Source organism: Cinclus cinclus, chromosome 3, assembly GCF_963662255.1.
Source record: "Cinclus cinclus chromosome 3, bCinCin1.1, whole genome shotgun sequence".
Lineage (NCBI taxonomy): Eukaryota > Metazoa > Chordata > Aves > Passeriformes > Cinclidae > Cinclus > Cinclus cinclus.
In genome coordinates, this window is record NC_085048.1 from 41,353,978 (window position 1) to 41,379,483 (window position 25,506).

Here is a 25,506-nt window from a genome sequence, read left to right on the forward strand (position 1 = left end):
TATTGTGCTGGTGTCTTGTGCTAGCTCCATTCTACTGTGTTGCAGTGATTTTAATTTTTTTCACTCAAATATGTTATGCTCATGCATTAACTTGTATTCATTTTCAAAAACTTGAAGACATGATTTAAGCACAAAATAAAAGTCCCTCTCAACAGTGTGCCTCCAAGTCCAGGCATGGTGATTAAATCTTTTAAATGATTAGAATAATCCTGCCCATTGGAATTAAAATATGAACTTCTACAGAAGTATCATGAGGAAAAAAGAACTTTTTTTTTTTTTTTTACAAAAAGAATTGTAACAAGGAATAATTTATCTAGACATGTTTGCTTGTTTTAGCTGCAATTGATAAAATAGTGGTTAGATATAAACCCATCATAATGCACAGCAATTGCAAAGCCATGCATTAAAATAGATTGATTATATACAATCTGCTTGTAATCTATTGCCAGACTCAGGCATCTTTCTACTATGTCTGTTCTATGTATTTTTGAGATAAATAATTTAATTGTCTTTTCCTTTATAATTTATCTTTTTCTTTTTCTTTTTTTTTTTTTTTTTTTCTTTTCTCAGAGCCTGGCCCTGCAAGGTGCTTGTGAGTGTCCCCAGCTTCTTTTGGAAAACCTTTCCAGGGATGCTACTGTGCACCTCACAGGACAGGATGCAATTCCTATAATTTGCTATCGTATTTTTTTCTGTTAATTGTAGTGTTTATTACCTTTGTTTGGTGATTAACAATGCCTCTTTTACTGCTAACTGTTTATTTTCTGTTAAATTCATTATTTGTAAGTTCAATGAGAAAAAACATTTTACATTATATTTTTTTCTAGTTCATTTCTCTGATTTAACACATATTAATTTTCTTTCAAGATGCAAAATACTGACCCAGTGGTTATAAGAACCTAATCCTAAATGGGACCAATTGTCTGCAATTCTGTTCGTGTCAATGGAAGAATAAGTGCTTTGATGTTTACAGGTGGCACTTGGAACCTTTCAGAGCCAATCTGTATGCAACTGTATTAGTATCAGCAATACTTAATAATGTTAATCTTCAAGATTGTTTTTTTCTTTTAATATTGCTGATAAGTATAATGCAATCACACTGTAAAAACTTTCAATCACTATTTTCTTTATAACCTCTCTTGTTTTATTTTTCTTTTGCAGCAGATTTGCTGGATAGACTTTGTGATGGCTACATTTTAAATCTGTTCTTTTTCTTTCTGTCAATTACCACAGGTTTAGTCCCTATGAGTGGTATAATCCACATCCTTGCAACCCTGATTCAGACGTGGTGGAAAACAATTTTACCTTGCTAAATAGTTTCTGGTTTGGAGTTGGAGCTCTCATGCAGCAAGGTATACGACTCAGTCTGCTCTTTCTCTTGGGCACCATATCCCACTTTTTGCTGGGGGTAACAACTCTCTGGCACAAGTCACTTGCATGGGTCCCTCTGTGCATGTAGCCATAAACCAGCTTTTTATGATTATCCAGACATTCCCAACCCCTTAGGAATTAGTCTGAAGACTGATAAAAAATTCAAAACATAAAAAAGTGCAGCATAGTCATATAGCTTATTTCCTAAACAAGAAACCTTTACCACATAATTAAATGAGCTAATCTTTCCATTACCTAAAAAATCCTCGGTTTCAACAACCTAAAAAAGAACATATCTCTGTCAGATAAAAGTATAATGTAAAAATCTATAATTTGTTTAACTTTGGTCTAGAAACCTCTCAACCACAGAAAGATTTTATCTAGTAGCTAGAACCTGTAAAACAAAATAAGAGATTTAATCCTTTCCAGCCATGTTTTATATTTTTAAAATAAAAATGGTCATTCTTAAAGATTTAAATAAAATGTCTATATTCAGCAGTCCATGCACTGAGAAACTGATGCCATTGCTGACAGTGAAATTGGCAGCTGTGTAGTCATATTGCTCAGAGTAAAACCAGCTACCAAACTATAACTGTCTTAGCAAAATGCTTAAGCACATTCTTAAAAATCTGTAATTTCCTTGCCATATTCCCCTTCTTTTAAAAGCATACAAAATATATAGATCCAGAAAAATATATCACCATTTTATAACCCTTTTCCATAAGGATTTGAACACAGTCATATAATATCAGACCCATTTAGATATCACAGATTCGGTTTTTGCTCTGACATTTCACTGGGCTGTACAGTGTAATACAAAATGTTGTTAGTCCTGTTAAAGAGCCATTAAAAGGAATGACTTTTCTTTCTGGAAAAATAACCTTTACATATCCCCCCAAAAAATCAAAGAATATGTTGGCAGGAAAAAGTGCATATTAGTAGAGTTGTTTTAGTGGATATACCTTAGCAATCATTTTTAAAACTTCCCATTAGAAGTACACCAGCTATAAATAAATCCTGGTTTTAACTCATCAAATTTTATGAAGCTTTCCTGTAAGTGCAGTAAATATTCTGTCATATATCAGGTTGGTAGGCTTAAAAGGTCTCTAATACCTCAGCAAAAAGAGTACTGTGCTCAGAAAAACATGAATTAATGGGTGAAAAGAAAACAGGATTTCAGATCAGAAATAAAAATACATCTATAATTGGCTAAGTGTTTACTATCAACTAGGTTGTCAGTATATATTTCAAGAAATTATATAGTTGAGGCACAATTGCCAAATATATGTCTGTGAGATAATGATTGCTTTTAAGCAAGCTATCAAAAAAAGGTATGCTGATTAAAGGAAGGTATTTTGAATTCCATTCACAGTTCTCAGAATTGTTGGAATCTGTATCAATGCTGAGTTTTATTTCTTATGTGGCTGTATGCTTCCTCATATTTCTGGAGAATGGAAAAAGCGATTTAGATTTTCACAGGAAAAAGGCATTCTAGTCAGTAACATCTAAACATTGTTTTTGAGACTCGAAATAAGAAAAAAGCCCCAACTTTCATTTTAAAAGATATCTTTGGAGGATAATAGTTTTCCTTGAAGGAAAACTAGTTTTTCAGAATTAAGGCTGACCCTCTGTCCTTGCCTTATATTTTTTTGCCATTATTTAGTTGATCCTTTAATAAACCTTAAAGGAACCATTTTTAGGATGCAGTATCAGTCTTGATTTTGATGATTGCTTTAAAAAAATTCTCAAAAAAACCTAAAATCATCTAAAAGTAGGCTTTTAGACAAGCATAGAAATTCTCACCTAACAGCAATAACTTTCCACCGGAAACAATATAAAAATGCTTGGGCCACACTCATATTAAGTGCTGCTTCTTTACAAAAGATTTGCTAAGTGCTGGAGGATACATGATAGAGGAAACTCATACATGTCTTGCTGGCACCTCTCGCTCCCAGGAAACTGTGGGATATAGTGCTGGACATGACGTTACCTTGGGTACATGACAGTCAGCCCCTGACCAGGCTCTGTTTCATGGGCCCAGGTGGCACTCGGTTTCAGTCCTTGGTAAGGTATGAACTTGTGCTAACTGGGGTAACTGCGGCGAATGTCTCCACTCTTCTTTTCTTTCCAGTCCTATCTGACTTTACTGGTGTTGGCTTTTAAAATGGCATGAGAACAATTTAAAAGAGTTCATGATAGTGGGCTTGTTGGGAAATCTCTTAGTGTTATGGTGTCTAGGTGTCTGACTAACAGGGCCTAGGAGCAACTACATCAGACAGGTACTTTTCTACTTTTTCCCTTGCAGAATTCTAGGCAGAGTGTGGCACTGGAGTTGGCTGTCATGTCCAAGTCTGTCAGCCTTTTTTGTTTGAAACAGCAAGGGTAAGATGAACTGCAGGGTCAGATGGGCTGTTTTTAAATACAGTAGTCCAGTTATGATACCACTTCTTTTTTCCTTTTCTTTTGCCTTCTTCTTCCCTCCCTCCCCAGTCTTTCTGTTCTTTCTTTTTTTTTGCATTGAGCTTGGACATAATCTTTCACCTATACGAAGATGTGTTACCTTGCTGGACCAGTTCCTTAACTAATTCAATATAAACACTAAAATTTAACAGGAATAAAATAGTCCATCTTGCCTTCATTCCATTTTACCCAGAAGATTTAAGAGCAAACATAGTAACCAATTAACAAAAAGGGGTTGTTTCGGTACAATGGTATAGGGGATATGGTGAAACTGTTTCCTTGAAAACAAGTTTCCAGATACTTCCAAAAGATCTTACATAAAGTTCTTAAAATGGAGCTAGAAATTGTTTATTTGACATCATTAGAAATTTCATTTCATTCAATTATAATATTATGGAAAAAATTCCATAGAGGCTCACTTATAATAAATGTTTGTAGTTTTATATTACAGTGATCTAATTTATTTCTATTTTTAGTAATTAGACACAGAAGTTTATGTACTTCAATTTGTCTTGTTAGGCTCTAAATCAGCATTAAAAATTATGCAAATTACAATACAGTGTCTGTCCCTCCTCCATTCTTTAGTGTCATGAGCAGGCAACTCCAGCAATGCATTATAATCTATCTATATCTAGTTTATGCATAGAAGTCTAATATTTTTATTGCTCTTCTATTAAATTGAAGTGTGTAGCATAGCCACCCATATTTATATGAAATTGTGGGGCTAAATATAGAGATGGGAGATGTTGGTTTTTTTTAATATTTAAACATTTAATAAACTATCTTTTAGAGCAATGCAAATGATAAAACTCAAAAGCATATTTATAATAGATTTAAGATTTTGTTTTTCAGATACAAAATCCTTTATTTCATATCTGGTGCCTTCATCAACTGCTTGTTTTTTCTGGAAAGCAATTTGAAGTAACTGCTTTATTTGTATTGGTATATATATATATATGTTTAGAAATTTTAAAATGGCACTGATCATTGAATCTCCCATTACTATATTTTGATTCTCCAAAAAGATCTGTCTTTAAAAATTTAACCAGTTATTTTGCATTTCAGTTGTGTCTGTTTGTACAAGCAGTACATGTAAACCTGTAGCTTAAAGATTTTTTTGCACAGTGATTCCATCTCCCCACTGTGGCAAAAAGTGCTGAACGCTTATTAATTGTTTTCTGTGCATCCGTTTCACCTTTCTCCCCTGGTTTTCGTTAGGTTCTGAGCTCATGCCTAAGGCCCTCTCCACCAGGATAGTGGGAGGCATTTGGTGGTTTTTCACACTTATCATCATTTCCTCGTACACTGCTAACCTAGCCGCCTTTCTGACAGTGGAACGTATGGAATCCCCGATTGATTCTGCTGATGATTTGGCCAAGCAGACAAAGATAGAGTACGGGGCAGTTGAAGATGGAGCAACCATGACTTTTTTCAAGGTAAGTTTTATATTCTGTTTGAGAAGATGTTATACCCGGATTTTTGGGGGGAAAGCTTTTGAACCTTGCTGAGGGGCAACTGGTATGATTTCTGACGCTGCCAAAAACAAGTGAAGACTTTTTAAAAAATTATTATTAAAAAGACAACAAAGGAACCAAATGAAAATGTCTCACAGAAAATGTTTATTTGATGATTTTCTTTTAAAATTTTGAATTTATATCAGTGAACTACATGAAGAAACCTGAATGCTTTGTTCAGATCTTCTATAGCTGTGTACAAGATTAAGCTTTGCAATATTAAAAGTTAGTTTTAATTCAGCAGCATTATACCTAATTGTAGTCTTTACTCAAGAAACACTAAGGATATTAGTGGGTCTATTGAGGAAAACTTTTTTAGGACTTCATAATTCTGAGAAACTTTTGAATGAAATTCTGGGTCCATTTAAAAAGCTCAGATTAACCCAGTTTTTCTGTTCCTTTTCATCTCCTACTAAGATAATTCAATTTGAAATATAGTGAAGTGAGATTGAATTAGAGGAAAATATTTTTTTGTCTAGGTTTATCAGGCATTTAAGCAGACTTAAATTAGTGCTAGGTATTTATAAAGGGGGAGAAGATGGCTTCTTCTCTAACTTCTTATGTTGGATAGCACAGAGGTGTCTCAGATCTTCCAGAGAGATGTTTAACAATATTTGCCTGAGCTTTGGTAATTTCTGAAGACTTTTGGCTGATATAGTCTAGTTTTAAGAGTTATTATGCTATCAGCTAAAGCCCTACATTGGCTGTCACACTGACATTTTTAATCAGCAAACTGAGGACCAAGGTAGCTTTTAAACTGGTACAGAAATTGATGACTGTGTACTCAGTTTCTCTTATGAAATTCAAAGAGCAAAAAAATTGTTTACATCTCAAGGCTGAGTAATCTCTGCTTAATCTTATGAACACAGATGTTGTACCCAATCAAAGTGTACAAATGGTTTTATTTTTTTAAAATAAATAATTGCTAAGGTTTTCAGATTCTGCTTGGAAATAAGAATCATTCAACTCCAATATCTCAGAATGCTTCAGGCTGCTTAACTTAAAGCATGCATTGGGAATGTTCTGAGTATTGTCCTCAGAATACTCACTGGAAAAGGAGCTGATGAAATTGATAGAAGTAACTAATCAGCTAGAGATCTCTTCATGTCAGGAAATATGTGAAGCAGCTAAAAGTAACAACATTGAAAGTTTGAAGCCAGAATTTTTTAGAAGAGTCAAAATTATTTTTGTCTTGAGACATAAAGAAATAATAAAAGGTATTTACTGAATTACCAGAAAACACTATGAGGATTTAACTTAAATTTAGTATAGCAGAAGATTTTGATCTAATTATATTTCAGGTTCAAACTGTGGACACTGAAATACAAGAAACCAACCTTAATTTTTTAGTTTTCCTTTTGATTTTTTTCCTCTGCATGTTAATATAGTACTCCCTTTTCTGCACAATTTTTCCTTTATGCTCTCTTTAGTCTTCTGTTTACATTTGTCTAGATATATTTTGAGATTATCTAATATATTATATCCAAGAACTAGAGAGGCCTTGCATCAAATGAAAATAGCATTTTCACATCCTTCACATCTGAAGATTTTTATTTGCAGTTGAAATAACCTAGACATAAACACAATTTAGGATGCTAGATCACATCATTTAGTATTACCTTTTTTACATTAATTAATTTTCCTCCTTCACTGTGAGTGAAAAAGAGAAATTATAAGAAAACAGAGGATTTCTTTATTCACCTGATAAATTTTAGGTCAAATTAAGGTTTATCCTATCAAACACATAGATTTTCTGGACTTTTTGTGTGAACAGATCATGATTAACAAGTGCTTTAAGACAAGAAACTGAACCAATACTTAAGAACTGTTCCAACTTGGAACCAACTGATTTGAAATATTTTTTTTCTATTGTTTCCTATCTCATCTAGTAGTAAATTAATTTATATTATTTTCTACTACTATTATTTTTTTTTTCCAATGGATATTATTTGCCTCATTATTTAATGAAATTAATTTAAACTTAAACATTAGATGTAGCTACAGATGTACATCTGTTCTTGCAGATTATCAAAAAGTGAAAATCATGCTCAAATAGAAAAGTAGATGAAAGCTATACAATCCCATTTGGTTCATTCAGTGTCTGAAGCAATGTCCAAGAGAACATTACAATGATGTAAATGCTATTCACTAGAGCTACCTGAGTAAGGAATGTAGGTTAATTACATATGTATTCCATGAAAGTTAAAGCAAAACATATATATACAAACTTTAATAGTAAACTTCCTGGTAAAATTAGGTATTTTTACCTAATGATGTGGAGTTATTAGGAAATAAAGTACTATAATTTTTGGTCAACATACTATATCTTCATTTGTGTGTTTTCAAAACACGCTTTTATTCTGCAAAAGCTAATTACTTCAGGAACATAATTTCCTTACATTAAAAAGTGCAAATGCAAGAAAATATTTAAAAATAAGACTTTAAGTGGAATTGCATTACAAGGTACTTCTAGAATTTAATATCTCATAGAGAATGCTAAAGAAACAAAAATCACTTAAGCACAAGACTCTGATAAAACAGTTTTAAATAGTATATATTATATTCTCTGATATATAGATAACTGAAAATCAAGTAGGAAGTGCCTTTTTGTATGGCATTAAGGAAAATACTAATGAACTTGTCTTGTTCTGGTGAGCACACTTTGAAAATATGCTTAAAATTGGAAAGAGTTCATTAAAGGTGGAAGAATGACTGTAGGTCTGAAAACAAGCATTGCAGTTAGAGGCTAAAGATCTGTCTGTTTAATCTGCTGAAGAGAAGGTTAAGAGGTGACTTGATCATGGTTTGCAAGTGCCTTAATGGGAATGAAACTTTTGACAGTAGATGACTCGCTAATCTAGCAGAAAAAAAGGCATAATGAGATCCAATGTTTCATAGCTGAAGTTAGGAAAATTCAGGCTAGAAATAAGGTGCATATTTTTAAGAGTAAGAATCATTAACCACTTATATAACTTATCTAGGAGTGGGCTGGATTCATCCATCACAGGCAGCCATCATGAGGAAGATAGACACAGCACAGCCCAAGCATGTTCTTTTGATTTAGAGGTCTCTCAATGAAACAAATAGCCTTCATTATACAGGAGGTCAAACTAGATTTTAATAGTACTCTTGTACTTCAAAAATCTAAAAGAGTATGAATTCTGGGAACAGTGGTTGCACAAAGACAATTGAGAGGATAAATTTATCACCTGTGTGTATAATAGCCTTAGCTACTTTTGTCTTGTTTTAATGAGAGTGGATTGAGTAAGACAGTGGTGCTGTGTTACAAGATAATAAAGGCACCAGATGGTTTGCTAATGTTAAATGAAATTATCATATCTTAGTAATAGTTATTAGTTCAAATCACAGTCAGGCTTGGTAGCTGCCCACAAGACTGACAGTAATTTCTGTATAAATTAGCTTTATAGCAGTCCATTGAATTCTTTTCTTAAAAAAAAAAAAATGTTGGAGCATGGCCAGACCTGTGTGGTGCTAAAACAAAAGAACCAGTTATGAAGGGGAACCTAAATGGGCATCAGACAAACAAGAGAGCTGCTGGACTAAAAGCTCCAGGAGGTAAATCTTGAAGAGCACCTGGGATATATGTTGAAAATGTTGTTACCCTTGTGATTCAATCCTTGTGAAATAGCTTTGATGAAAAAGGAGAATGTTGACTTCAGGATTTTACTAGGTCATTCATCTGATACCTCCTTTATATCTGAGAAACATGAATTACAACTCATTCAGAAGCCAGAAAGCAAAGGAAAATTTCAGTGCTCTCTCCTCTTAAGATTTGCTTATCTTGCCTGAGCATGGAAAGGAAATAATTTTGCAAGTCCATTATGTGCCTGGTGGGTCTGCTCAGTTAATTCATTGTAAATAATAAAAGAAATCTTAGTATTGTCCAAGAACTAGAAGGAAAGATATGTGAACGTAAATTCTAAGCCTTATCTGCTTTTAGACTGGGAGTGTCTGTTCCTGATAGATGCTTTGATGTTTCTCAGATTATGGAATTATGAAAATAGTTATGAAGTTCTCTTCCTTTCTCTTGGCCACTTTTGTCACAATTGACCACTTTCAAATTTCAGAAACCTGTTTTTTTTTCCCTGTTTGGAATAAAATAAAAGGCATTTATTATTTTCATGAAGGGTAGTGATCTCACATTAACTGTTCTTGGATGAAAGAAACCTCAGATTTTTCATTGTCTCTGATTTCTGTGATATTTCAGTCTGTTTCTCACTTGATTTTCTTGCTGAGTGACAATTCAGAATTTGAGAAGAACAATATTAATTCTACCTAGCTTCTATTTGCACCACACTTCTCTACCCTAGCACACAAAAAACTAGTTCAACACGTATGCATGTGTATTGTCTACAATGTTGAGATATCTCTTGTGAAGCTGTCATGTGCTTTTGTTTTTCCCATAATTTTTCATATATGTAACTTTCAATGTCAGATTTTTTCTTTCTAGGCTTTTGTACAGTATCAGTTTTTTTCCTTACTTATGGTTACTAGGCATCTGCATACCAAATAGTAAAAACCAAAGTACTTTTACATTCTATAGTAGCAGAAAATTAGTATCGTTACTCCTGCATTACAAATTAAAGGTCTTCTCAGCTCTCTGTGAGATATGCATTTTATATTCTTGTTTTGTTGATAAGGAAGCTGAGGCACTAAACAGGATAGCATCTTTTTCAACATCACTTGGTGAAAGGTAGGGAACTGATTCTGGTGAAAGTTAGACTGGGGACTAATTCAGGAAAGCAGACTCGTGTACCTTAGAAATATCTGGTAGACTGACTATGCTGTTTACCATTTACATTTGCAAATTTCTTTCCTTTTCTTCTTTAGGATGAAGTTTTGTATTCCAGCTCTACTTTTCTACAATAGGTTTCATTTCTTCCTGTGCTGCTTTCTTTCTATAAAAAGACATGCTGCTCATCCTTTTTGGTCATTTTCCTTTGCCCCCATGCCCTCACATTTTTACCCTAGCCATTTTGTTGCCACCTCTCTGTGGAAATTTAGAGGAGCAACAATTCAGCACTCTTTGTCTATCTTCTCCTTCCACATTCTCAGCCTGTTGTTAAAAGAAATGGCCTTAAGCTCTACCTATACATTACAAAGTCTCAGAAACAGTCTCTTAAAGCTGAAGGAAAGAGTTATAGGGGAATTTTCCCACTGCTTGCAACTGGAGTAGAAATGACATTCTCTGACATCAACAGAAGTAGAAGAATAATAAAGGTGTTAATGTCATTCATTTGTCATGTGTGATGTTGGCATTGATGTGAGCAAAGCCAATAATTCAGTGGGATTTTCAAGCCTGGGTTTGAATGCTGTAATGGACAAATGGTATTTATTTGTTTAACAAGTAAAGATGCAATACAAACACATGGGTGTATATACAGAGAACCTTTAGTTTAATGCTTCAAATAAAACACCATGAAGTTTGGCAGTGTATTAATTATTTGGTGCAATTGTTGCAAGTCAAAAATGAGAGAAGCACTGCTTGTGAGTTTCTCAAATATCCACTGACTGACAGTGACTAATGAAAAACAATCTTTTGGATCACAGCTTCCATGTACTGGTTTTGATAATGCGTGAAAAAATAATTGGTAGCGGATACTACAGATACATATTCAGTTTGATTTAATAATACTTCACTTTATAGAAAAGTTGCATTTTGATGTAGCAAATACAGACTTGTTCTTGCATGAAAAAACATGCTGCACATTTAGCAAAAAAGGGAATTGAATATAAATAACATGTAAACATATTTTACTTCTTTTTGATCATGCTGGTTTGGACCTAACTGCTAGAAAAACCTACAGCTGAAAGGTGTCTTTTCCTCTTTGCCATGATTCTCTCTTTGCAAGAACACTACTTAGATAACCACTGATTCTTTTAATATTAAAAAATGAAACAAACAAAAAAATCCCAGATGTAGCTGTAAATCTCTAAAACGAGGTCTGTGGTTACTCTATACAGTTGTAAGAACTAAATCTGCAATAGCAGAGCCTGTAAGAGTGAAATATAGGCTTTGCCCAGAGATCTCAAAGTATCTCTGCCTCACTGAGTTCTACTTAGGCTTGTAAAAGATCAGGGAAGTTAGGCAATGGTAGGTAGGTTATATGACACATTAACACAGACTACAACAAGAAGAGCCATGCAATTGAATTCTATATAAAAGAAATTACAATAAATTTGGTACCATTAAGTTCTCTGGGGCGAAACTGTCTTTCTTTTGAATTTGAAGGCAGGAAGCAGAACAAATTCACAGAAAGTGCTTCATTCCAAATAACTGTCTAGTTATGGGGACAATGGTTTTATGCTGTCTTGACCCTTAGAGTGATTATTATTCCTAAAGTAAATAAGAACAGATATTTGTGTTGCATTTCAGTGGTGAGGCATGAAACTCATCTAAAAATAGATGAAGTGCAACAGAAATTCACTACTGTTCCACTCTCATGTTTGTCCCCACCCATGCCTTTTCCCTCCCCTTTCTCCTTTCCCTGTTCCTCATTTCTTATACCCTTCAGTAAAGACTGAAAAAGATGAAAATAACTTTTCAACTTTTCAATTCTACAAAAATTGTCCTATATATCCAGATAGTAAGTATTCTTAATAAGCTGCTGGATATTGTTTAATTATACTCAAAAACCATAGGATTCAAAGTTATCATTTACATTTGTCTCAAGCTACAGCACTTAGAAATAGATGAATCATGTATAAATGTATTTTTATGTCCTCTCAAGGAAAAAAATGCAACTTTCCAGTAAAAACAAGAGTAGATATTCACAATAATTAAAATATTTGAACAAATCATTAAGATATTAATTGGGTCCCCACTAGTTAATTTTGAAAGGAAAGAGATGTCAGAAACATCAAAAATAAATGAAAAATTTGCATTATGAAAATTCTAGCTTCTCTCTGAATCCATTAAACTTTTCCATAACTCAGTATTGGTTTCTGCCTTTCTAAAATTCTTCAGAGAGTAAAAAGTGTTATGCTAATCTCCCCACTGAACTCTCAGGTGGGCTACCCTATGTTCCCATTAGTATTTCAGAGTATGACTATTATACAGAGATGAAATAAACATAAAAACAATAAGTTGGCATTTCATCATTTTTCAAAACTGCACCCAACAATATGCATTAATTATTGTGTATGCATTAAAGACCCATACTGCAGGTACATGGTGCAGATGATCGGAATAAAATTGTTCTTTCCCAGTGTATAAGGTACGATAAAACATAGCAAGATCTAATTTCCACTTGGATAGAAGTATGGGATAAAAGAAATCAGAGCCCAGACTGGGTAAAAAAACAACTTTCCATTCTTTCTTAGGAAATCAAGCCTGCTATGCATGTGTTACCCAAACCACAGTTTGAATCTGAAATTGTGTCAGGATTATTTATCAGCAGAAGACAAGAATTTTTACCAAGTGTTGATAATTCAGAGGGATGCAAGAATCTAGACATTTGAAAAATTATTTTGTAGTTAAGAGAAACCCATTCTGCCTTTTTTTTTTTTTTTGAGACTATATAATGGTGCCACAGAAGACAACAAACACAGAATCAGAAAGTGAGTAAGGTTAGAAGAGAACATAGTGGGTCATCTGGTCCAACCTCCCTGCCTAAAACAGGGTCATCCTAGAGCACATTGCATGGAGTTGCATCCAAACAGTTCTTGAATATCTCCAGTGAAGGTGACTCTACAACCCCTCTGGACAACCTGTTCCAATGCTCAGTCATTTAGACAGTAAAGAAATTTTTCCTCTTATTCAGACGGAATTTTCTGTGCATCTGTTTCTGCCCACCTGCCTCTTGCACTATTGCTGGGCATCACAGAGCAAAGCCTGGCTCCATACTCCTGACACCCCCCTTCAGACACTTATTCCCATTGATTTTGTCCTGTCTCATTCATCTCTTCACGAGGCTGAACAAGCCCAGCTCCCTCAACCACCCCTCATAAGAGAGATACTCCAGGCCCTTGCTTATCTTCATAGCCCTTCTTGCACTGAGGAGCCCAAAACTGGTTGCAGCACTCCAGATGTGGCCTCACTAAGGCTGAGCAGAAGGCCGGGATCACGTCCTTCAACCTGCTGCCAATGCTTTACCTAGTGCACCCCAACATACCATTTGATTTCCTTTGAAGTCAGATGGAGTTTAATCACCACTAGTCACTGTAAATTGCTTTTCTCAATAGCGTTTTGTTTTGTTTTGTTTTGTTTTGTTTGTTTTGTTTTAAGCCAGTCTAACCCCAAGTACTTCAAGCTCTTCTCCTACCTTCAGCCTCAAGCACTGTTGGCTCTACATGACTTAGACCTGTGACAAGAGTCAGCCCAGCTTTCTGATCCAGATGCAGATGAACATTTTTGTTGCATTTTTAGTTTTCAGTTGTGAAGAAAACTGCTTTAGCTGCTAGAATGTTAGAACTGATGGGAGTGGAGCAGAGTACCATTTCATGGCAGGGCAGTCTTATATCAATCACTCTGCTAAATGTGAAAGCCACTGGGAATCCACACCCTTTGGGAAGTGAGTTATATCACCTTGACATTTGAAAGACTGACAGTGAGAAAATCAAAACCACTGAAATTGCTGATACTTTCAATGTATGTTTTCTTTATGTACTAATGTAGGTTTTGTCTTAACTAGTAAGATGAACATTTTATTTCCTTTCCTTTACCTGATGCCCTCCACTTTCTGGCCTCTTCAGGGCCTGTAATGATGTTGCTGACAGGATCAGTTGTAAGAGAACCACTGATCTCTGGGTTCTCATAATAAGTTTAGTTGCAAGGCTTTTTCCTCAGAAATGCATAACCTAATTGCTCTCTCTCCTTATCACCTTTCTCTCCTGCTGTTTTCCCCAGGAGGCAGGGTGAGAGCACTTCTCTTTTTTCTTCTCTTTTTAGCTTTTTTTCCCTTTATGTTTGTCTTCAGATCTTGAGCAAGGTGAGAGAGGCAACTGAACTAGATCATAGAGAAATCTTGAACTGCAAACATCATTCTGTATGAAAGACATAATTCACAGATAGGGTTTGTTTAGGAAATTCAGAGTACATCTGAACATTTTTAACTCTCAGAGTCTAAAAAAATCTACCTTGCTCTTCAAAGCAAATAGATCTGTCACCAAGTAGCCGTGAAAAGTTTGCCAGATTTGATCTATGACTCATCCTGGGAATGTGATTCTGAAGCAATTCTCCAGAGTGAACTGGTACTTGGTTCAGCCATTTTTTTGTGAGATCCTGCCATATTAGCAACCTCCAGTGCTGAACTTCTGCCCACTAAAACTTCTGCTCACTAATCCTGAAATTCTCCATTAATTAGCAGAGGTGAACTCTTAGTTCTGCCTGTCAATTGATATATCATAGTACTGTAGTGTTGTCCAAATACATTAGCACTGCTTTGTGTACAGAAATATCTTCAGTGCCAGAATTGCCCTAGATATCACCCAAAATCTTATTATGCTGATGAATTTCTTCTCCAGATTTATTAATTCCTCCAAAGAGAGTGCTTGTTGAGATTGATTAAACCATCTTTTTTTGCAATAGATCTATTGTAATAATTATGTAATTATGCAAGCTTTTTTGCCTTTTAGGCATTTTTCTTTATCCATGCATTAATTGAACTTGTATTTAATGTGTTAAAGATCCTTAATCTGCACAATATACTGTACCAGTTTATGAGAAAGTATACTAAAGTACGCTTTAGAATCACAGAATCATAGAGTTGTTTAGGTTGGAAAAGAGCTCTGAGTTCCAGCCATTAACCTAACGCTATCAACTCCACTGCTAAGCCATGTCCTTAAACACCTTATCTACAAATCTTTTAAGTACCTCCAGACATAATCCCTGCCTTGGGCAGCCAGTTCCAATTCTTGACAGTTCTTTCAGGGAAGAAATTTTTACTAATATCCAGTTTTACCCTGGCAAAATTTGAGGTAATTTCCTCTCATCCTGTTGCGTGTTCCTTTGGAGACGAGACTGACCTCTACCTTGCTACAACCTCCTTTCAGGTAGTTGTAGTGAATTTACATAAAGGTCTCCCCTGTGGCTCCTATTCTTTAGGCTAAATACCCCCATCTCCCTCATCTGATCCTCATAAGACCTATGCTCCAGACTGTCCACCAACTCTGTTGTCCTTCTCTGGGCATTCTACCACCTGAGTTTCTGGTAGTAAAGGGGCTCAGAACTGTACACAGGTTTAGAGGTATGGGCTCATCAGTGCCAAGTACAGGAGGACAATCACTGCCCTGATCCTGCTGACCACACTATTGCTGATGCAGGTCAGGATGCCATTGGCATTTTTGGCCACCTGGGCACACCACTGCTGGCTCATATCCAGCCTGTTGCCAACAAACACCTACTGGTCCTTTTCCTCTGAGCAGCTTTCTGGAATAGTGGCTGCTCTTCCCGCAGTCTGTAGCTCTGCATGGAACTGTTGCGACCCAAGTGCAAGATCCAGCAATTGGCCTTGTTGAACCTCATGAACTTGGCATTAGCCCATCAATCCATCTTGTTCTGATCCCTCTTTGGAGCCTTTCTGTCCTCCAGCAGATCAGCACTCCCACACAACTTGGTGTAATCTGTTAACTGTTTGGGGGTGCATTTGAGCTCCTAATCCAGATAATTGATAAAAATATTTAACAGGACCGTTGCCAATACTGAGCCTTGGGGAACACCAGTTGTGACCAGCTGCCAACTGGATAATATATAACTCCATTCACCATTCTTTGGGTTTGGCTATCCAGCCATTTATTTTACCCAACAAAGAGTATACCCCTCTAGGCCATGAGCAGTCAGTGATCAGAAAGAGATATTGAAAAGCAGTTTGCAAGCAAAATCCAGATAAGTTATCACGTGATCTATTGTGGTTTGAAGGAAGCATAAGAGCTTTCACTATATTAATACACACTATTAGTAAACTATTATTTACTAGCAAAGGATATAACTTACCTGAAAATATTTGTTTGTATATCTTTGCATTTGAAAACTGAAATTTGTTACCTCTCAAAAAATTATAAAAATTGGCAAATACAATGGAGGCCTTTGAAGATGTGAATTTCTTGGTCTTTCTTTGAAGAACTCTTACTTATTTTTTTTTTTGCTGCAGGCCAGTGGCAAAGCAGAAACAGTTCTGTTCCTCTTTCTCTATCTCTCACTGTTTTTTCATATCTTTAATTTTTAAATTTTTTTATACTAATCATAACTTCCTTGGCTTACAAGGATTCTTCCAGAACTTTTTGGAAGCTTCTATTTGATATTTTTGATAAAAGTTTCATGTACTCTTAAATACATTTCCACCTTCTGAAAAAGGAATATGCATCCCTAAAGGAATTTTCTCTGAGGAAAGAATACTAACACCAAAAATTTTCTGTGATTTAATAGGAATGGTCTCTACGTCTTCCTTCACCTTATTACCTTATCTGGCAAAGAAGCTTTGAGGATAGTTTCTTTGATTCTAAGACTTTTATCTAAGCCTATCCAGGTAGTTATCATTCAAGTGTATTTTTATTCAGGTTGAATTGCTAAGGAACTTACTTGAATTGAATAAAAACAACAGCTTGGTTTCTTAATTTATTTATGGTTGCACCTTGTACTCCTGATTCAGTTTTTGTTTCTTGAAAAGCAGAGATGCTTATCATAGTTCATCATAGATGTGCAATCCAACAATGCCATTCTAGTCAGGGGTTTGGTTACCCCTAAAATCAGAAGCTAGTGGAGGAAACACTGAAATTTCAGTTTCTTCTTCCAGTCACAATGTGTTCATAATGAAGAATATTTGGCAGTTTCAGTCGCTGTCTTTTCAAATCAGATCATCAAAGATGAAAGGAAGGTTGAACGGGAGCCATGGGGCTCATTTCACAGAAGTACTGAGGCCAATTATGTTTTACATTTTTATTCATCTCATAAAGAATTTCTAGATTTCTTTTCAAGCTAGAGCTTGATTTCTAAATACCTCTAATAAATGCCTTAACACTCACAGAAAGCATTGAGGCTTGTGGTCTTAATCTTTAGGCCTTCAATTTTTATTTCTGAAATGTAAAATTACTTTGGTAAATTGAATCTCTAACTTTTAGGGGAATAAGTATAATAGCAAAACCACCAGCACTGATAAAAGCAGCAGTTACAATAATTTGTGATTTGTGTTTTTTCTTTTTTTTAAATACATTTCTTCACACTAGTGATGCAACCAAATCATTAGAAACCTCCTGTTATTGTGTATTTGTCGCTCAGATTTTAATATTTTATTTTCTTACACTGTATTGCATTACACAAGCCCTATTTAAATGTTATCAACTGCTACTGTAGTTTGTTTTGCCTCATGGGTAAAATCTTTAGAAAAGGTAATTTATTATTCTTTGTAGATACAGGAATTGTAAAAAAAAGTTTGGCATCCCTAAAATAATGAGTAAAAGCAGGAATAGCCTGTATTCCTGAAGTTTCTCCAAATACATAGGACATCAACTGTTGACTGAGAGAATTTAACAGGAAGGCATAATAATATCCTGGGTTTTGGTCTCAAAGCCAGAAAACACACACACACCTACATACATTCATACATGCATACATACATACATGCATATATATACATACACACACACACACACACACAGATGACTTGTTTGACTAGGAAAGATGCAGCTTTTGAAACATGTAAGGTAGGTTTCTACTCCTCAAAATGTAGATACCTGCTTTCCTCTTCAGTAGCCATCTAGGTGCCCCTGACTGACACTGGAAAGAAACTGAAAGGCACAAGAAAGTAATTCCTCTGTACTAAGCAAATGTCCTAGAAGGACAGCATTCCCCAGAGTTAGAGAAATTCACCAGTACTGTGATGATAGAGAAACTTAGGTTAGTACTTGGGTGTAGATACTTAGTGTGTAAGCAGCTAAAAGTATTTAAGAAGAATCTTACAAAATTTATGGTCACTTTTTAAGCAGTAAACACTTTTGATATATGTATAAACTACATTTTGACCACAGGGAGAGACATTGATTTTAAAAAAAAAATCTATGTACTCAAAAGAATTAATTTTACAAGGAATAATACACATAATTCCACTTTTATAGTAAAACTGACTGACTTAACAATCACAGTGGGAATATTTGTTTTCTTTCAGATTAATGGTTTAAAAACTGCAAAGAAATTGTTTTCTAACATGTTGGCACTAAAATGAATACACAAAAAGAAAGAAAAACAAAAAAAGGAAAAATCTCTCATAGAAAATCCTAGGAAAAATTCATGTTTCTGCTTACAGTCTGAGTTGAAATATGGCCAAAATTATGGTCAGTGTATGTAAATGTTGCATTTAGAGGGATGGAATTGGTCACAGTGAGTAATCCACCGATTGCAAGGGCTTGTATTTCAAAAAAGAAGAACAAGCAAAAATAAAGAATAAACACTATGCAATATTTTGATTTGTTTATATGGCTCCATGTCCTTGATTACATTAGAGTATTCAGTACATTTATCTTCCACCAGCAGCACAGGTGTTGCTGTGTCATCTGCTGTATAACTTGTCATTTTTGTTACCCTTATAAGTTCAATTTTTTTTATTAAATTAGAGAGACAGATGCAGGCTTTTGATGTGTGCACCCGAGTTTGCATATTTGTAGGAAGTATGTGGTAGTATTGACACATTCTATCTCAGATGTTTCATGGAAATGTGAAATTAAAGGGTACAGTTCAGCTTGCATATGGGAGATTAGTAGGATGACACAGCAAAATTAACAACCTTGTTTAGAGGAAAAATAAAATTAGCTGACATTCAGAACAAACCACATCCTCTAACAGATTCAGAATAATAAATTATGTTTTTCAAATTTTTTCTATGATTTTGGATTTCTTAGTTAGAAACTAGAATAAGAAAATTTATTATGGCTAGAATAGAATATTTCAGATTGGAGAGATTTAGAGTAATCACGTAGTTCAACTGCCTGAGCAATCCAGGGCTGACCAAAAGTTAAAACAAATTATTAATAGCATTAACCAAAGGTTTTTTAAGCGCTGGCTGTCAGGCTTGGGTCATTGCCCACATCTGTATCATGCCTGTTCCAGTGTCCAAAAGGTGTTTTAAAAATTATTGCTAGAAAAATCATTATTTCTCTCCCCTGATTTTGGAGTAAGAATTCAGAAGTGGAGTGTTTAAAGTAACATGTATACTGAAATCTTTACATGGTGTTCCAAATACATTTGTTAAAGTGTGTTCTATATTTCTGCCTTGTACACATTCAGTCTATACTTTTAGTAGTAAGCAAAACAGGACAGGATCATTTTAAAATCATGGTCTGGGCTAAACTTTCTATCAAAATTAGGCAATCGTACAAGCACCCTATTAGGAACAGTCTTTGGTATGCATTTGACATCTCCTGAACTGTTATCTGTTTTTTGTTTCTGTCCTGCTCACAAAAGAAAATTTGTTTCTTAGTTGTACTGTTTCAACTTAGAACAAATTTGTTGTTGTGAGAGTTGTTATAAATACAGCATGAAAATTCTAAGATGGGACTAAATCTTCAATTCTTCTATGTTTATTTCTTATACATAAGTTCCCATTAATTCCAGTACGTATTAGGTATTTCAATACCTTTATGATTCTAGGTTTAAAGACATACCAAAAATAAAAAGGACGAGAAGGGATCTAATGCCAAGTAAGACTAAACACAGAATTAATTGTAGCCACTAAGGCTTAATTAATCCGAAGATTCACAAAACAAATAAATAAACAAACAAAAATTAGCAGTGTCCAGAGGCTAGAGGAAAACCAAAATAAAATGCAGCCACCAATCATTTAGTTTCAGTCTGTTTGAAACAAACATGTTATGTTCGAAGTTGAATTTAAAAACTGCTTTTCTTTTTGTCATGCTGGTGTTTTCCACAGCATTATAATGGAACTATTATGTAGTTCATATTGCTTACCATTTTAATTTTAAATGAAATATTTCATTACTGTTATGTGTGTCAAAAAGAAATTATTTAATTTGAAAATAGAATCTGATTTGTTCATATTCAAGGACAGCAAAACAAACACATTCTTAGTTCTGATGTTGTTTAATGCACACTACTGATTTGTAAACATATATTTGGAATGTATTTTAAATGATGACTAATTCCAAGCTTATTTCCATAGCGAACACGATGTATTTTGAGATGTATTTTTTAAGTGGGACCCAGAATGGCTCCTCATTTGCTTAAAAAATTCAAACCCCGATCTACTTTGCATAATTTTACATAGACAGCAGTTCAGTCTAAAGGAACAAATGCTCTTCTTCTCCACATACACACACATAAATGATGACTACATGTTTGTGTGCATAATTTGCAAACAGCCTTTCCCCTGAAGGTATAGGAAATGCACTGTTATTTTACTACACTTCTTTTGTTGAAGAGGAAGTGGTGTCACTGAATAGAATTGCCTCATCAGACACTCTACAAAAGTGCCAAGTTGTAGCAATCAATAGGGAAATAGCAGATGTGGAGGTTAGTTGGCATCAAAGAATATGAGTGGGAAAGCTTTCCTATGGGAAAGAAAGTGCTTCATTACTCTTTATCTATACTCAGAATATTGGTTCTCTTAAGCTTTCAGAAAATTGTTTCTGAGTATGATGGCTTTCATGGCTTCAGCTCTGAAAGAGTCACTTTAAAAACAATTAAAAAGTTAGAGAGCTGTCCATTAGGGAAGCTGTACCAAGTGAACAGGATTTTATTAGTTTTTAGACTTAAATTCTGCAATTAGTTCTCTTTCTGAAGAAGGCAGTTCCAGTGCAATAGCTCTGGGACAAGGACTGGCTCCCTAGGTAATCACTGTAGATGAGTATAAATGTTGCTTTTAGAGCTATTCATAGGAAACAAACAACATGTTATCATTTCTCTAGAGTATAAATATTTTAAAACTTTGGTTTGGAAAGTTTCTAGTTATGGGACTGCCTTGGATATTCACATTTGTTGCTTTTTCTGGACAGTATAAAAGACGTTGGTCCACAAAGCAACTACTGCACAAAAACTGGCTTTCAATACATAATCAAGTTCATTCTCTTTAAAGAGATTGTTCTGCCAGGAATGGTAAAACTGGAGAGTCAGTGAATCATAGTTTTTGTCAGTTTAAGAGCTTGAAGTTTCTGATAGTAGTTGAATGCTTTTCCGAGCAATTGTAAAAAGGAGCAGGTGTTAGGGAGGATAGAGTACTTGCAGGAAAATACTCACTGATGCATGGTTTTGTTCATTCACTTTGCAAACTTGTAAGATACTTTGTTTTTGAAAAGGTGAATTAGAGATTTTGTGTGTTTGAGACTGATTATGCAGTTTCTTTTTTCTTTTAAAAAAAGATTTCAATTTTTAATCATATATCTTTCTCTAATAGGGATGATAGAGGGATGATAGAGGGATGGATACATATTTCTTATAAAAAATTGAAGAAACTTTCTCTCCTCATTGATCTTTAAATCAAAATACTGCTTAATGGAAGTTATGCCTCTAATCTGGTTGATTAATATTTAGAGAAAATATATTTATTGGCAACATGAAGAAGGAGTCGGCATTAATTATCTAAAACACCTTTCTCACTGAAATCCAGTATGGATTCAAAATTAATTGTCTCTGGTCCTTGGGCTCATAAACAAATAAATGTGCTATGACACACACTGAATCAAAGATTGCACAATTTAGGAATTTTGGGCCAGAATGGAATTTGATTTGCAGAGTACTCTGAAGCACTTCAAATTCCTGTGCCTACGAAGTTCACAACAAGGGAGCAACAGAGCTCACAACAAAGTTCACAGCTTAGGACTTCCACATCAAGAGCTCAAATGAACACATGGTATCTGTTGAGAGTGGTCTTTCTCCTTAGAGCACCTTGTAATGATATTTACAGGCAAGATGCTTCTGCCTGCAGTAGTTACAGATACATTTGGCAACAAGAGAAAATTATTTTGCCTTTGGATTTAAAATGAAGTTGAGGTGTTCCTGTCATATGTTAGCCAAGACCAGTATTTTTTCCTCAATAAAAGTAGACAAAAGCACCATAACAAACTGTCAAATAATCTCACTCTTTTATTGATTTTGCTGCTTTCCATCAACAATTTATCAAAGCAAGCAAAACAGATATAACAGTAAGATTTAGAGCTGCATCTAAAATGTGTAAAAGTTTGCAACCTGGAGGTTTGCAATTAGGTTCTTGTTTTAGGTCAAATGCACATTAGTAATGGAGGAAATAGCTTTATTTAATTATGCTGAGAATGTTATATGTCAGTGTCTTGAAGTTACAAAAACCACTCCAAACTGAAATCTTCAGTCTTTTCTAATATGAGAGGACACAAATAAACTTTTTTTTCTATTGCTGTTCTTCCATACTTGCTCAGAAACAAATAGCACAGAGTTTCAGCCAACCACATCAGCTGTGAGCACTGAGATTCAGGGTCAAGTTTACCTCTGATTTACCTCTGAACCTTACCTCTGTAAGTTTCTATTGCAACAGCTTTTCATCTGGTCTAATATCTGTTGCTTTAATCAGGATTGCTTTAGAGGTGTAATGACTCCTGTAGTATATTTTTGTTCATTTATTAAATCTCTTTTATAGAAAAAACTCAGCTTTTATATATCTATTTTATAGAAAAAACTACTACTCAGAATTGTAGTTTTCAGAGTGGGAAAAAATGGTTTGAATATATCTAATATGGAGTATGTCCTCTAATTGTGTTTGTGTAAGTCACATTAAAATTAGCATTTTCCAAGCCACCATAAATAAAAAAAAAGGAAAGGAAAAAAAATAAAAATAAAAAGAAAAGAAAAAGAACCCTATAGACCAAAATTAGTGACAGTATTTGGTTGTCCTACAGGTAGATGTCTCATTCATTAAATAATGCAATCTAGCTAGCTAGACTATATGAACTGTATTTTTTCTTTTTTTTTTTTTTTTTTAACTGTAGGTCTCCTGAGATTTTTCTGAAAAGAATAAGCATTTTAGTTGATTACCAAAACAATAAGGTCCAAAGAATTACGTTAAACTGTTTTTCCCCAGGAACTACACAGTGATTCAGAAAAAGATGAGGACTAGAGCTGCTTCAAAGCTCAGCCGTAGCAAACTTAACATATGGATACAAGTAGATGCCATGAAGAAAAATGTTTATCAGAAGAATCTGATGCTGTAATTACTCTAGGATAATTTTTTTATCATAATTCTAAATCTAAAAAATCTTAGTGCACTTTACTAAGGACATTGGTTTATTGCTTTCTTTTTAGTTGCTGAAATTTGTATTTCTATGAAATCCCAACATATTGTGCTGAAAGTCTCTAGACAAATAAATGGGTATTGTATCAGATAACTTATTTACAACTGTAGCCTTCTATGTACATCTATAAAAAGCTCTTCCTTATCAATTTTTTCTTAAACTAGTACACATAGAAATCCACTTTGCCAGAAAGTGTTCTACTAAAGTGGTCAACAGAAAGTACATGAAAGTTTGCTGCAGGATGTTCACAGATTACTGATGCAGAAACATACAGAATAAATGGAACAATGCTGCTACTGGTGACATCACATACATGACATTAAAAAGTTTGGGGTACTGTTAAATTCACTGTGTTTCAGTGAAGCAAGGAACTAACTGCACCTGGGATTTGAAAGATCGTCAAGAATATATATATATGTTTTTAAAATGCTAATTTATACTTAGAAGGCATGGAATATTGCTAGAATATTTGCTAATATCCTTCCCCTACCTTCTTTTTGTCAACTACTGAATCATAGCACTCCTTGCAGATTGATAATGTCCACTCTTGTTTCTGGTTGTCTTCATGGTCTTGGTTGCTGCAGGTCAGTTTGTTCTCTTGGGACAGTCTGAAAAATTATTTCTTACATTAGAGCAAATGCTTTTGAGTAATTGTGTTTTAAATTCTACCTATATAGAAAATTATTTTAGTTCCAGTGTACAGTCAGGAAAAAAAAGAAATCATACACCTATGCACTTTCTCATTAAAAAATTATATTTTTCTGTCTTGTTTTTACAAGACAATTATGCCATGCTTATTCCTATGTTAAATTCAAAGACTTGCAACTCAATTATCAGCTAATTGTTGTATTAGTGATAACGGCTCGTGTTGTGAGTTGTTTTTTTTTTCGTGTTTTCTGTTTGTTCATCTGTTGGTTTGTTTTATTGGCATTTCTGTCTTTGGTTTGTCTACAATATCCTAGGCACTCTATTACTATAGATTTACATTAAAGCTCTTGTGTGAATTAAAACAGTTAAAATCTGAGTGAAATTAGCAATGTAGTGCAATTCATAAAAGGCACAAATCCCTGAATGGGTTCGCACCAGTGATTTAATTTTCATGTAGTGACGAGAATTTCCCTTTGCACAATCACATGCGTTAATGTGATGATCTGGTTGCTACTCTCTGCAGTAAACAAAGTGATTCCGCTTTCACATGTCCAAACGTCTTCTAGTCATGAAAAGCTTTTTCCCTGCATCGGCCATCTGGAATCTTAACAGCTTGCTTGCCTCCAGCTCTCCGGGTACTTCCTTAGCCCTCAGCATTTATATTAATGCAGTGAAGTTTATACATGCTCAGTATACTCGAAGTACAGAGGTGTTTTAATACAGAGGCAGTTGAACAGAAAAAAAGAAACTGCTTCAAAGAAAAACACCAACAAACAAGCCCCCCCCCCCCAAAAAAAATAACATGATGTAAACTAAGATTAACACTTAACTGTTGTGTGCCACCCTGAACCTGTAACCATTTATCCAGTAACTTAATTAAACCCACCGTGACCAAAAAAATCTAAAATTTGGATCTTAGCTTTGAAGTTCATAATACAAGATCTGTCTACAAAAGAGTTTTAGGGAGAGTTACGTTCACCATAAATGTAATATAATCTGGGTCTGTAAATATTAATAATAGTGTGGCTTTGGAAGTTTTCTCAGATTATTGTACATAAAAATTATTATTTTCCTAAAATCTTTATAATTTAATATTTCCTTATATTTTTAATACATGGGTATAGCTGATTGTACAAGTTTGTAAAGAATAAGCCTATCACTTTTAAACCACAGCTGGTGACTTAAAGACAACAAGTTTTTGTGTTGATTCCTCCCCAACAGCAGGAGTCCTCTGTCACTGGACATTATTGTGAAGATGTAACATCTATTTTATATCTTTCTATCTGCC

At 34.5% G+C, this 25,506-nt stretch overlaps 1 protein-coding gene across 1 annotated transcript in view; it reads left to right on the forward strand.

The window, feature by feature from the left end:
* Positions 1-25,506, forward strand: part of GRIK2 (glutamate ionotropic receptor kainate type subunit 2) — a 354,252-nt gene that overhangs the window by 262,267 nt on the left and 66,479 nt on the right. Inside the window, exons 12-13 of the mRNA XM_062489908.1 lie at positions 1,234-1,352; positions 5,050-5,267. Of these exons, the coding sequence (XP_062345892.1) occupies positions 1,234-1,352; positions 5,050-5,267 (337 nt within the window). The remainder of the gene's footprint in view (positions 1-1,233; positions 1,353-5,049; positions 5,268-25,506) is intronic.